This window comes from Callorhinchus milii, unplaced genomic scaffold, assembly GCF_018977255.1.
Source record: "Callorhinchus milii isolate IMCB2004 unplaced genomic scaffold, IMCB_Cmil_1.0 Scaffold21, whole genome shotgun sequence".
Classification (NCBI taxonomy): domain Eukaryota; kingdom Metazoa; phylum Chordata; class Chondrichthyes; order Chimaeriformes; family Callorhinchidae; genus Callorhinchus; species Callorhinchus milii.
Genome location: NW_024704762.1, coordinates 3,971,987 through 3,985,689, shown reverse-complemented (window position 1 = coordinate 3,985,689; position 13,703 = coordinate 3,971,987). Strand labels below are relative to the sequence as shown.

Sequence of the window (13,703 nt, the reverse complement as noted above, 5' to 3'; positions counted from 1 at the left end):
AGGGGGCGGGCCTGAGGGGCAGCGCACGACGTCATCGGGCTGATGGGCGTGAGGCGCGGCCAATCAGGAGCGCCCGGTCTGGGATCGGGGCTGGGAGCCAATCAGGAGCGGGCCCGCTGGCCGTGGGGGCGGGCACGAGGACGCGGTGACGTCAGTTCCTGTCCGGCCGGCACAGGCGATGGAGCTGAGATGGCGGGTGAGTGAGTGTTGGCGGTTCGGGGGCAGTTTCGGTTAAAGCGTTCAAACTCCCCCCTCCACACACACACACAGCCGCCCCCTGGGCCTCGGGGGGGCTCAGAGACATCAGGGAGGCTTCAGGGCAACTCCCAGTCTCCTGGCGGGCAATACCCTCGTCAGCATCGGGTGAGGCGGGAGGGGGGGAGGCAAGGGAGGAAGAGGAAGGTGGGAGGGGATGGGAAAGGCAAAGGAGGGAGATGAAGGTGGGAGGGGAAAGGCAAGGGAGGAAGAGGAAGGTGGAGGGGAGGGGAAAGGCAAGGGAGGAAGAGGAAGGTGGGAGGGGAAAGGCAAGGGAGGAAGAGGAAGGTGGGAGGGGAAAGGCAAGGGAGGGAGATGAAGGTGGGAGGGAGGGGAAAGGCAAGGGAGGAAGATGAAGGTGGGAGGGAGGGGAAAGGCAAGGGAGGAAGATGAAGGTGGGAGGGGAGGGGAAAGGCAAGGGAGGAAGATGAAGGTGGGAGGGGAGGGGAAAGGCAAGGGAGGAAGATGAAGGTGGGAGGGGAGGGAGGGGAAAGGCAAGGGAGGAAGATGAAGGTGGGAGGGGAGGGAGGGGAAAGGCAAGGGAGGAAGATGAAGGTGGGAGGGGAGGGAGGGGAAAGGCAAGGGAGGAAGATGAAGGTGGGAGGGGAGGGAGGGGAAAGGCAAAGGAGGAAGAGGAAGGTGGGAGGGGAGGGAGGGGAAAGGCAAGGGAGGAAGATGAAGGAGGGAAGGAGGGTAAAGGCAAGGGAGGAAGATGAAGGTGGGAGGGAGGGGAAAGGCAAGGGAGGAAGATGAAGGAGGGAAGGAGGGTAAAGGCAAGGGAGGAAGATGAAGGTGGGAGGGGAGGGAGGGGAAAGGCAAGGGAGGAAGAGGAAGGTGGGAGGGAGGGGAAAGGCAAGGGAGGAAGATGAAGGAGGGAGGGAAGGAGGGGAAAGGCAAGGGAGGGAGATGAAGGTGGGAGGGGAGGGAGGGGAAAGGCAAAGGAGGAAGATGAAGGTGGGAGGGAGGGAGGGGAAAGGCAAAGGAGGGAGATGAAGGTGGGAGGGAGGGAGGGAGGGGAAAGGCAAGGGAGGGAGATGAAGGTGGGAGGGAGGGAGGGAGGGGAAAGGCAGGGGGAGTGGCTCTTGTGTTTTTACATACCTGCCCGGGCATTGCTGAAACAAAGCTTTCTAAGACAGTGCAGAGGTCGGTCGGGGCTTCTTTCCTGTGGACATGTTGCCTTTCCAGTTGGACGTTAAACACGGTTGATTTTTAATGTGGGGACATGTCATTTCGTTGCTCTGTGTTGAAGCTGCTTCTGGTGGGAGAGAGATGATGGCCCACTTGTGTCGGTGTTCTTTTGATTGTAAATTGTTTTGTGTGTGTGTATTGTAAGGGCCCGGGAGCTCAGACACCCTTCGCGAGAAACGGTGAGCCTTGCCATCCTGACTGTGGTCCATCTTCATCCAAATTTCCCCCCAAATTCAACTCATCACTCCTCTCGTATTGTTTATAGGTTGTTAACTGGTACATATTAGTTGCTGGGTTTCTCTTCATAATTATTAATCTGATTCTGTAAAATTCTAAGACAATTTTTGGCGTGAAAGCTCCTTTATAAGCATATTGTGTGATGGTGAGGAGAGAGAACTCTTGTTGCTTGCTGTGGGAGATTGGGGCAGCAGCAGAGATCTCTCTCAGTTTGGATGTGGAGCCCAAGTATTCATTTCCTACCAAGAGCTGTGAATTGATCCAGGTATCAGAAGGAGATCTGGGCCACATCAGAGTTTAGTTATGCTTTTGTTTATCATTTTGGATGTTGTGCCGCACAGCTTTCAGCAGTAGACGATAGGAAGTCAGAGTAAGTTTTACACTGCCACTCCAGTTCTCTGGTGGGGTGAGGGCAGGAGGCAGGGGTGATTGTTGAGAAGAACTTTGTGCTCGTGGGGTCGAGTTGCATTTCTCCTAATTAGTGTTAGTTTTTTTTTCCCATTGAGGCACACATTTCTGTTACTACACCATAGAATGAATGGTTAAAGGATCGTGTCTGAATGGAGTTTGAATTGATCATATCACTTGAGTTTCTATTGCAGCGGTCAGTCACTTGGGCACGGTCCAATCTCAGTACTTGTAGCTAATGGAGAAGATGGAATAAGAGGGGAGAAGTTGGGAGGGAGAAAATATATTAGGCGTCACAAGTAAGTGGTCAGCAAATCTGCTGATAGATCTTTCAGATGTGTAATCTTTAATTTTCAATTGGATCAGAATTTTAACATCACAGCTGTCAGAACCCGAAACCGCTTTGGGGCAAAAGGTTTGGCTCATGATTGGGTGTGGCTGTGACTGACGTGGCCTTGGAATGCATCTATGACAAATATTCTCTTGAACGGAGTGTTCGATGCATATAGAAACCAGTAATTAGAAGGTAAAATAATCTCCGCCTTCATGAAATATGAACAGTTCATTAAAATGAGGTGACGTGCCTCCTCAGATACAGCCCAACATGGAGCTGAACTTGTACAAAAATTAGGCCATGAGTTCATTTACTGAATATTACATTGAAATGTAGCTAAACCGTTGATTTTCCTTGTGACAATTTACATTTATATTGTGCTTTCATGTGGGGAAGATGTCTCAAAGTGTTTCACACAGCTGAGTTGGATGAGCTTTGGGGGTGTGGCGTAGACTCTGGGCCAAAGGTATAGGTCTAAGGGCGTGTTTTGAAGGTATCGGAGGAAAAGAGCAAAGTGGACGGATTCTGGGGTGGAGTTCCAGAGAACAGGGATAGAATGGCTGAAGCTTTGCCCACTGATGGTGTGGCAGATCAGGACCTGAAGCAGACCAGTACATGCTGAGCAGGAGAACCAGCTGGGGCAGAAGGGTGACATGAGGATGGAGCAAGGCCACAGAGACATTTGAAAGTGGAGATGAGGACCTTGAATTCGATCCAATGGGGCACGTGGAGCTGAGTGAGGATGCAGATGATGAGATTGTGTGTGTGTATGTGAGAGAGAGAGAGCTATGATGTAATTGGGTTAGTTTTAACTTTTGAAAATTCTCTTTTTTTTAACAAAACAATGAATTTTCCTTAAACAGTCTGTACCCACCGAACTGCTTGCAAAACCTTGCACAAGTTGTATTTTACCTGGATGTTTAGACATTCTTGTCACAGATCATTTATATGCTGGTATGTGATACCCAGAAACTGGATATGCAACATACCTTAGGTACAATATACTCTGCAGAGATTCTGTAGGCTGTACACAGCAGGCACTCGGATCTGCAGTCTGGGAAATGAAGATCATACTACTGGATTTTCAAGGCTTTTAATAATAATAATTCGCATTTGATATAGCGCCTTATCACATCTTCAAGACGTCTCAAAGAGCTTCACAGAATATACTGTCAAGTGACTTGACTGTGTATTTTGTACAGACTATATGAGGCGGCTAAATTGTGCAGATTCATTGCCTGGAATCAGTTTGAATATTGACCCAGTGGACCAATATGTTCTTTTCAGCCTCTCTCTCGCTCATTGCCTCTTGCTCTTGAGTGACCTTATTTTCACAAGTCGCATCTAACAAAAGCTGAGGTGTGGCGGGCTTGGTGCAGTGAACATGTTTATGTTGGTTAGCATCATTAACCCATCTTGATATCCAATGGATATTTCCAATGATGTTCCAATGACATTTATTTCCAATGATGTGGTGCGTCCCTGCTGCGCAAGAGAAGAGAATAACTCGGTACTTTGCTGGAAGCTCATAACATAACATGTAGGAGCAGGAGTAGGCCCTTCGGCCCGTTGAGCCTGCCCCGCCATTCAATCATGGCTGATCTTCTAATCTAACTCCAGCTAATAACCTAACCCTGTCTTATCCCCATATCCCTTAATCTCTTTTGCATTAAGTTATATATAATAACACTGTACGGGTTGGATAATCTATGCTCTGCATTTGTTTAGGAAATGCTGAGTATATTTGATCAATCAGTAACTTGGGAGTGTTAAGTTAGATATATTTTCATGCAGTGCATTGTTAGAACATGTGGTCCTTCACCACAAGTGGTTACAGAAGATAAGAGCATAGCAATGTATAAAAGGAAACTGGATAAATATTTGCAGAGGAGCAAAATAAATAGATATACGGAAAGAACAGGGAATTGGGATTAAAGTGGGTGGAGGAGCTAGTGCAAGCATAGGACAAATAAGCCTTGTATGGGATGGTCTAAGTGGCTTCCTGTGTTGTAATTTCTATGCTGTAAATTTTGTGCTGTGCATTCATGAACCTCACTTATAGTTATATTAGGCATTGCATGCTCAACGAATTAGATATTGACCGCAGCAGGGAACTGGAGGCAGCAACCAGGGTTACCGTGAATACTCTCCATGCTTTTGCTGCATAGTTTGGTACCTTCCAGCACCCCGTCTCTGGAGCCTCAGGCATATTCTGTGTACAGTTGATTTCCCTCAGAACCACCCAAAAACAATTCTACCAACAAAAGAGTCTCAATTTTATTCTTCAGTTTATCACATCCAATTTTTTTGTAAAACGTTCCCCCCACTGGCCTCTTTACTCCTGGTCTGGCCTCCTCTTGCGAGGGTGCTGCACTGGATACCTGTTGCACGCCCAAATGGTTGGTTGTTCATGTGTGAGACTTGGCGGTGAGTGTTGGAAAGGCCTTTCGACGAGAAGGAGTCACGGCCATGTCCTGACCTCTGGCACAGCCAATAAACGGTGCAGGAATCTCGAAGACTTGATAAAGCGCTGTATCAAATGCAAGGATTGTTATTGTTCTACCCCCACCGCCCTGGTCTTCCCCCCTCCCACCCCCAGCCATGGCTGAGCCCAGCAAACTTGTTTTGAGTCGGTAATTGGTTAATAAGTGACTTGCAGCTCAGCATCGTGGAAAAAAAAATGGTATGCGATGGGAGTGAGTTCACGAAACAAAGCAGACTTTAGTGAAACTGCAGACAGTTAACACAGTGAACACAGGAGATAAAAGGGTGTAAGATCACTTTGCACCAATAGGGCACACGCTGCAGCTTAAGATATAAAAGCCCCTCGAGTCAAAGCGTGTGCTGGTGACAGGAATGCGGTGGTGAAGAAATGAGTGGGGGAGGTGTTGGTCTCAAGTGAGCTGGTTTGAATCGTGCTCTGTTCAGCGATGTGGTTTGTTAAATGGAAGAGCTTGAGGAGGGCCCCCCTGATGACTGAGTGGTTATACGCTCGTTCCTCTGACGCATGCTCACAGTTTTGTCTCGCAACCCCAGGCTTGACACCTTCATTCAGTCTGTTCTGCTCTTTGCAGTGCTCAGTTTACGGTCTCTCAGCCTCTTAAAAGTATACCTCCCTCTGAAGTTGAGGTATGTAAAGGTTTTCTAAGTAAGTTATGTAAAAAATGTTTTTCTACTACGGTACTTTGTGTCGGAGTGTATTTCTCTTTGTTTCTCAGCCTGAGTTACGTTGTTTCGTCTGTTTCTCGTCCAGATTGACTGCTGAAATGGGAGGAATTCTCTTGGGGAAAGCTGCGTGAGTTGATATTTTTTCTAACCTGGAGAAGCTACTGGATCTAACTCAAGCCATGGCAGTTTTCAAGCAAGACAATGTGGAGAAGTATTATGAGATGGGCGAAGAGCTGGGCAGGTGAGATAACATGGCTTAATTATAGACCTCTCTTCTCTGTCTTTGTAGATCAGTAATAGTGATATTGTCTTCTAGAAATACTCGTGAAAATGTATGAAGATGTTTATGTCTGTCCAGTGCCTTGGGGATGTCCTCCCGTCGTGAAAGGCGCTATACAAATGTAATTTTGTTTTGTTTGTTTGTATGTCATTGGTTTAGCATGTGCAATTAAATCAGGAAACATTTGTCCTTATAAATGTAATCAAATATAAAATGTGATATCTTCCTCGAGACCCGATCAAGATGGGGTGTGGTTCTGTATGGGGGGTGTCAATCACCCAGAACCTTTTCAAAGAGGATATTGCAGTCTTGGAGAGTGTGTGGCAGCAAACTATTGAACCAGAGACATAGAGGGCATCCCGGCTGAACCTCAGCATGTGTCCAGCTGATGACTGCACTGTCCTTTGCGGGCTGATTGTGGCACTCGCATCACATTCAGCACAGGCTGAAGAGGTGTGATTGCTTTAATAATGTACAAACTACCGACTGTGACACGCACACATCTGGACCTACAGACGTGAAGCTTGGTTTAGGAAAGGTCTGATATATAACGTGAGCATCAACCTCACTTGGGCAAATGTATAATGAACCGCAAATGTGTTGTTGCCTAGAACTGCCCTCATCTGTCAAGTTCACTAACACACCATGCGTTCCAATTTAACCCCGATAGACAGATCCGCAGGCTGATGCGCTTTTGCGGTAATACGGTCTATTCATTGTTTGTGGACTGTGTTTGTTTTGATGAGCTAGCTACTAAGTACAATAGCTTGACTGCACTTAAGATGTCTTAAGTATCTACAGTGTTAAATTTCATACTGAAACAGCTGTCTTGTTAATTCAATAGATGATTGGCATTCTTCCAATCTCGTCGTCATTGCCAGCCAACAGAGGTCTTGCCCGTTTTACCAGCTTCTAGTTTCAGGCTAGCTCTGTGAAATTATTCGAGTCTCGGCCATTCTTAGTCAATGAGTCATTCATTGCATTGTCGACTGAAAACCGACCAGTGCCTTTATAAGGACAAATGTTTCCTGCAGGATGTGTTTACTGTGATTACATTGCACATGCTAAAGTAATGACACACATAAACATCTTCACATAGTTTCAGGGGGATTTTTAGAAAACAAAAATGCAATTCCCAAACTACACATTCTTTAAATACTCCCATCCTCCTCTCTACCTAACCCCAGCTCTCCCTCCCCCCCACCCCCCGATGTTTGCCCTGTTATTTGTATTGCATGTTTAGTCCTGTTCAGGGTTATTTGGATTTTAGCTGCCTCCTTCCTTACTGTTGTGTGGTAGGATTTTTCTATGGGAGGAGAGAGTGCCTTGAATCACATATTTTGCTCTTAAACCATCATGAAACAAGGCCGGTGTATTTTGAATGTAAAGTGGGATTTGTAAGAAGATTAATGCACAGACGACCGACTAACACATCTGGACCTGCAGGCGTCCAGCTTGGGTTTGGAAGGGACTGAAAAATCACCTCAGTCAGTCGAATGTGTAAGAAGACACAAATATATTGTTGCCTGTTGGGGTGGTTGGAAAACGCTGAACTGCTTTAACTGTAAGGCTTTCTTTGTACAGGACCTTCTTTACGTGGATATTTTCTGTCCCTCAACTGTCACAGAATCTTACAACACAGAAGGAGGCCATTTGGCCCATCGTGGCTGTGGTGGCTCTTTGAAAGAGCTGCCAACTAGTGTCACCACGTCCCATTTTACCCCACATCCCTGCAAATTTTTGCTTTTCAAGTACATATCCAATTCTGTTTTGAAAGCTACGATCAAACTGCTTCCACCGCCGTTTTGGGCAGTGCATTCCAGGTGGCTTTATGGGGACAAATGTATCCGTTAATTACAGTGACTGTAAGTCTTTGCTGTTTAACGGTGTGTGTGTATCTCTCTCTCTCTCTCAGTGGCCAGTTTGCTATTGTGAGGAAATGCCTGGAGAAAAGCACGAGGGTCGAGTATGCGGCCAAGTTCATCAAGAAGCGACGCCTATCGTCCAGCCGACGTGGGGTGAGTCTGGAGGAGATCGAGCGGGAGGTGAACATCCTGCGGGAAATCCAGCACCCCAACATCATCACCCTGCACGACATCTTCGAGAACAAGACTGACGTGATCCTCATCCTCGAGCTGGTGTCGGGAGGCGAGCTCTTCGATTTCCTGGCGGAGAAGGAGTCGCTGACTGAGGAGGAGGCCACTGAGTTTCTCAAGCAAATCTTGGACGGGGTTCACTACCTGCATTCAAAGAAAATCGCTCACTTTGACCTGAAGGTACAGAGCTTTCAGACATCTTCACACAGTTCATTCAGTGGTTTCAGGTTTCCTCAATTAGTTGCAGATCAATTGGGGAAACCCAGATAGGGCATTTGTCCACAGAATACACAGTCAATTCACTTTATAGCGTACTCTGTGAAGTGTTTTGAGATGTCTCTATGATGTGATGAGGCGCTCTATCAAATGCCAGGGTTGTTGTTGTTATTATTATTATAATCCATGCACCAATTGCCCAGATACTTGCAGCCTTTCCGTGTCTGAGTTCTTTGTTTTCCTTTCTCAGCCTGAAAACATCATGCTCCTGGACAAAAACGTGCCCAATCCTCGCATCAAGCTGATCGATTTCGGCATTGCGCACAAAATCGAGGATGGGAACGAGTTTAAGAACATCTTCGGAACCCCAGAGTTTGTGGGTGAGTATACAGCCGTAATTTGTTTGTTCTCCAAGTAACTTGCAGAGGGAAGAAAGGGAGGAAAGCGGGAAAATTGATTGATTGAATCAGTCTTTCAAGGAACCCGCGCATGCATGATGCGCTGTAATTTCGGATTGTCCTAAGGTGTTTTATTGCACTGGTTTTCTCCGATTATGAAGCGTGTGCTTCAGTGTTCATGCAATGCCATCACTCTGAGACTAAGAGAAAGGCTGCGTAAGATCAAGGTCTGTTCTGTGTTAGTCTCCATCATTCGTTGCTGACTTGCTCTCGGGCTCCTCACCAAGTGGCTGTTTATTTTGTAAGCCTGGACTGTGCGCTTGATGCAGCGCTTTGCATTAAGCAGCATTCAACTTAACAGCTGCATTGTTCTCTTCAGCTCAGAACAATAAAACATGTTTGGGAGAGAATAGCAGACTGACCGCCACCCCCCCCTTTCTCTTTTCCTTTCAGCTCCCGAAATAGTGAACTATGAACCCCTTGGCTTGGAAGCAGACATGTGGTAAGTGGGCACAGCCATTGCTGCGGTCTTTAACCCCATTCACCGCCACAGCACGAGTCTATGTTTGAACAGGATACTCTCCAGAGAACATTGGCTCAGATTGTGTTTCTATTCAAACAATCAGTTTAATGTCCTCTTGTTGCTGTTTCTGGGCAACTTACATGTCAATTGAAGCAACCTTGAGTTATACCCGGGTCATGCTGACACGCTGACCAGTGTAATAAGTTATGGTTTACGTGAATTTCACCACTCTTCCTTTCCATTCTATTTCAGGAGTATTGGTGTGATTACCTATATTCTGTAAGTATGAGCTTGATATTTAATATTCCTGTTATCTTTTATAGGGTGTTGTAACTAAACTGTATTCATCGTTTGTTTGTTGCTAATTTGTCTGGCTCGATCTTAAGGTTTGCCTCGTTCTCAACTACTTTGCTCGTCCTATCACGATCATTGAGTCAGGAGGTTCTAGTTTGAAACCACAGTCGAGACTCGGCAACAATGGTGTGCAAGTGGAGCATTTTGTTCCTCCCTGTGATAATTGGTTTGCATTGTGCTGCAACAGTGCACACGTGCCTTCAATGCATTATTTCCCCAAATGTTGTTATGGATTGAGACAAACTCAATCGCACTTCAAACTTGTTTCTCTCCCCTGCTCCAACTCCTTCATTCCTGGTTAATTTTTCTTCCACAGGGCTATAGTTCTGTGGGCACAAGTTCACCCTCCTGTACCTCGTCCATAACCCGTGCTACTGAGCCCAATAGTAAACTCCTCGGCTTCACTACACATCACACATTGGACCTGGGCCCTTTTTGGTCTGTGCAGCTCAGAGAGTAAACGCATGTGAAAATCCTCTTCAGAAACCAATTTGGCGCATCTCATTCAGATAATTTGAGTCAAAGATCTAATGTTGGACCATCACTGGGCTAGAGATTTTTTTTTGGTGCCATAGAATCGAGCTGTTTCTGGGGATTTTCTTCCCACATTAACCTACTTGCACCATCTTTGCTGCTGAGAGGCGTTTTAATGATGAGAATTTCTTCTTCCCCATCCCCTCAACAGGTTGAGTGGCGCTTCACCATTTCTGGGTGAAACGAAACAAGAAACGTTGACAAACATTTCTGGCGTGAACTACGATTTTGATGAGGAATATTTCATCAACACCAGCGAGCTGGCCAAGGACTTCATCCGCAGACTCCTCGTCAAAGACCCGAAGTAAGCAAACAACAACAGATTACATTTGTGTGTGGGCAGTCAGGTATCTGCACTAGAGTTGGTGGTTGGGATCAGGAGGGGTGGAGGGCGGGGAAGGTAGGGGGTAGGAAGGTGACTGAAGGCACGGTCGCATTTGGAAAACTTAACTGTCCATTGAACAGTATATAATAATAATAATAATAATACTACTACTACTAATGCTTGCATTTGGTATAAAGCTTTACCATCACCCCCCGGGGGGTGGGGAGTAGAGGTGACCGCGGACACCGTTTAAAAATAAAGGAAGATCGGAGGAGAAAGCAAACGCAAGAATAGGTATCCTGGAATTGTTTTATGGTCTTTCCCTGTACGGTTTCAAGACTAATTCTTCATTCTTTTGCAATTGTAGGAAGAGAATGACCATCGATGACAGTTTGCAGCACCCGTGGATTAAGGTAATTTTATTTATGCATTATACTGAAGTCCTACATTAGTCCAGTACGCTAGCTGTAATTCATTTGTGGAACATGCATAACATCTGTGTAACACCTTGGTAATGCCCATGAAGGTATGAGAGGGGGAAGGGACAAGGGTTTTCTCGTCGTGGGGAAAGACTTTCCCTAGGCTGAGATTATGAAGTTAACGGAGCAGTGTGCAATGGGCTTTGGTTTCTGTAATGTCCCCATTGTGACTTCCAAAGGCTCCACCATTATTATCGAATCCTACAGTACAGAAGGAGGCCTCTCGGGCCATCGTGCTTTTGACGGCTTTTTGAAAGAGTTACCAATCAGTCCCACTTCCCCGCAGTTTCCCTGTAGCCTTGCACATTTTTTTCTTTACAAGTAAATATCCAATTTCTCTTTTGAAAGAGAATTGGACAGTTACTTGTTGGTCACTATCTGTACCAAACAGGGTCTGGTTTTAATGCTGGTCAGTCTCTAATGTCACTGTCAATGCTAAGATTGTTTAAAACCTTTTTGACAGAATTGCAGCTCATTCCTTTCATCTGCACTCTTCTCTACAGGTGATCAAGCGAAGGAATGTCAGAAAGGAAGATCAAGGGAGGAAGACTGAGCGGCGTAGACTGAAGACGACACGTCTGAAAGAGTACACGATCAAGTCGCACTCGAGCATGCCTCCAAACAACACCTACGTCAATTTCGAGAGGTTCTCGAAGGTCCTGGAGGAAATCAACGCCGTGGAAGACAGCATTCAGGAGCTGGTGAGAAACAAGAAATCTTTCAAGGAGGACATCGACGCGCTCATTTCAATCTACGACGAGAAAGAGTCCTGGTACAAGGAGGAGAATGACAGCATCAGTCAGGACCTGGGGCAGATCAAGAGCGAGATGCGCAAGACAGAAACTCTGCGAAAACAGGCCCAGGACGAGGTTAAATCGACCATGCTCTCCACCAACATCCTCAAGAGGAAGTACTCCAAACTGGAGACCCGTTACGATGCGTTAGCCGCAGAACTGAAGTGGGTGGAGGAGCTCCTCAAGTCTGTGGAGCAGGAGCGAATGCAGGGAGGGGTTGCTGACGATGGCCGATTTGGGGGGATATGTTAGTTCCCATTGTATGGAAATCCGTGTTCGACCCCGGGAAGCCTTACTGAACTTCCTGGGATCCTTTTTAGCCATTGTCTTAACTGTGTCCAACTTGCAAGTTTCCCAACCGCGTACTTGTGATGTTTTGGGGGTTTCTTGCCAAAAATGCCACTGAAATTCCAATCTTAAAAAGCCTCTCCTTGAGTAAAATACCCTTCCCAATGGACCAAATATTCCACTGCCCACAGTCGTGCTCTATATCTCTGCTTCCCCCTCCTTACACTTAACAACCATTGAGTTTCTGAGGAGCCTGGCTCTGTTTGAGGTGAACATCTCGATGGTTTGAAGATTCGTTCCAAATCGCACCGTTTGCCGAGGGGTCCCCTTTAATATGTGATACTAGGATCGGGCATTTTATTTTCAAAGAGGAAGCTTCTAACAAAACATAGGATTTTCAAAAGAAAACACAAAAGTCTCAGCTTTTAAGCTACTGTTAGGATCTGACCATTTTTACTCTTGCTGCGATGCCAATATTTCAGCCATCAGTGTCGAGCTGATGGGTGGGTTGCTCTGATTCGGGTGGGAGGGTCAAGAGCTCAATTGACAGATACCGAGAAACCAGAGCTCAACCCTGTGCAATTCACTTCACGTCAAATGATTTCGTATGAGATCAGATGAGCATTTTCTTTGCTTAAACTTCACAGGGTGCATTCAGTAGCAAGAGGTATAAAATGGTCAAAGGACAACGTTTGGTATATTGTGAAATGCAAGGATGATTATGTTACCCGCCCTATCTTAACTTAGGATGTGCAACTAAAATGGCATCAATCGTATTGCTCAGCATTAAGTGCAGTCAGAATGGCTTCATTTGTCCTTTTAGTGAGGTTCCCTCGTAAGTGAATGCTTCTCCTCAGTGTCTTTCGCGTGACAATTCGGCACATGCAATATTACCTTTCGAAAGCGCTGCTTGCAATTCTTGCAATTGATCAAACTTGATAGAATTGATCTCAATTATTTGACGCCTAACCTGCAAAACCAGACCTTGTGTCATGGTGTTTCCCTGAGAGGAGAGAGTATCAAATGAACCCATTCCAGCTTCGATTCAGCTTGTTTTTTTATATAGTTTATTTTGCCTGGTGGGTGGGTGGCGGGGAGAAGGGGAGGTGGAGATTGGAAATGCAATATGAAACGTTTTTAACGAGTCCCTTCACAAACCCTTGGGTGAACAGCATTCTTTTACGTTTGTACTCTCGACGTGCTGTGAGCTCAGCACCTCAAGCTCCGTGGCAAAATTTTGGCGCTGGCAAAATTAAATGGTGCTGTTTTTATTACTGTTGTGTTAGCGAATCAACCCCGTTTATTTAAACATGTGCACATAGGGGTTTGCTGTGCGTGTTAGACATTGCAATCACATGCACCGATTTTTAAGGTTGATCTTTTTAACAGGTTTAACATGTTAAAAGATTAGGATGGGATAAACCTTAAACACATTAAGATTGTGAATTGGGCTGCTTGTTTACATGGACACCTCAAACACTAGCTTTAATCACCATCAGTGTGAGATTTATTATCTGACACTCTCTCACCCCCCCTCTCCCCCTCCCCCCCCCCCCCCCCACAGTTAGTTGTATGGGAAATTCAGACAGTAGTCGCTCTTGCTAAGACACTTCATTCCCCTGCTTTGTAAAAAAAAATTGAACCATTTCGAACAGACTTGTGAGTCACTAGTACTCGACTGTCTTGCTATCCATAATGGAGCTTGAACTCAACAACAACAACAACTTGTGTTTATATAGTGCCCCTCACTCAGGGTAGCGTTCCAGAGCGCTTGACAGTGGCGGAGCACAATGCTGGGGCTCAAAGCGCTCTGGGAAGCAACCCTG

At 46.1% G+C, this 13,703-nt stretch overlaps 1 protein-coding gene across 2 annotated transcripts; it reads left to right on the top strand.

Annotated features, from left to right (window-relative positions):
* Positions 1-147: 147 nt before the first annotated feature.
* On the top strand, positions 148-13,424 carry dapk3 (death-associated protein kinase 3). 2 transcript variants are annotated; one of them, XM_007901086.2, is made up of 9 exons: positions 148-196; positions 5,676-5,831; positions 7,786-8,146; positions 8,433-8,562; positions 9,034-9,082; positions 9,356-9,382; positions 10,143-10,295; positions 10,684-10,729; positions 11,299-13,424. In XM_007901086.2, exons 2-9 carry the CDS (start codon positions 5,770-5,772, stop codon positions 11,839-11,841), a joined length of 1,371 nt encoding a protein of 456 aa, XP_007899277.1. In that variant the 5' UTR covers positions 148-196; positions 5,676-5,769; the 3' UTR covers positions 11,842-13,424. The 2 variants fall into 2 exon arrangements, with proteins under 2 accessions (XP_007899277.1, XP_007899278.1); XM_007901087.2 differs by lacking the exon at positions 148-196 and adding an exon at positions 5,442-5,551.
* The last annotated feature ends 279 nt before the right edge of the window (positions 13,425-13,703 follow it).

Bases quoted from the DNA above. Each gene is read 5' to 3' on its own strand.
- dapk3 (XM_007901086.2), top strand. From the start codon at position 5,770: ATGGCAGTTTTCAAGCAAGACAATGTGGAGAAGTATTATGAGATGGGC. The intron at 5,832-7,785 runs GTGAGATAACAT...TCTCTCTCTCAG, and splicing joins ATGGGCGAAGAGCTGGGCAG to TGGCCAGTTTGCTATTGTGA. The intron at 10,296-10,683 runs GTAAGCAAACAA...TTGCAATTGTAG, and splicing joins CTCCTCGTCAAAGACCCGAA to GAAGAGAATGACCATCGATG.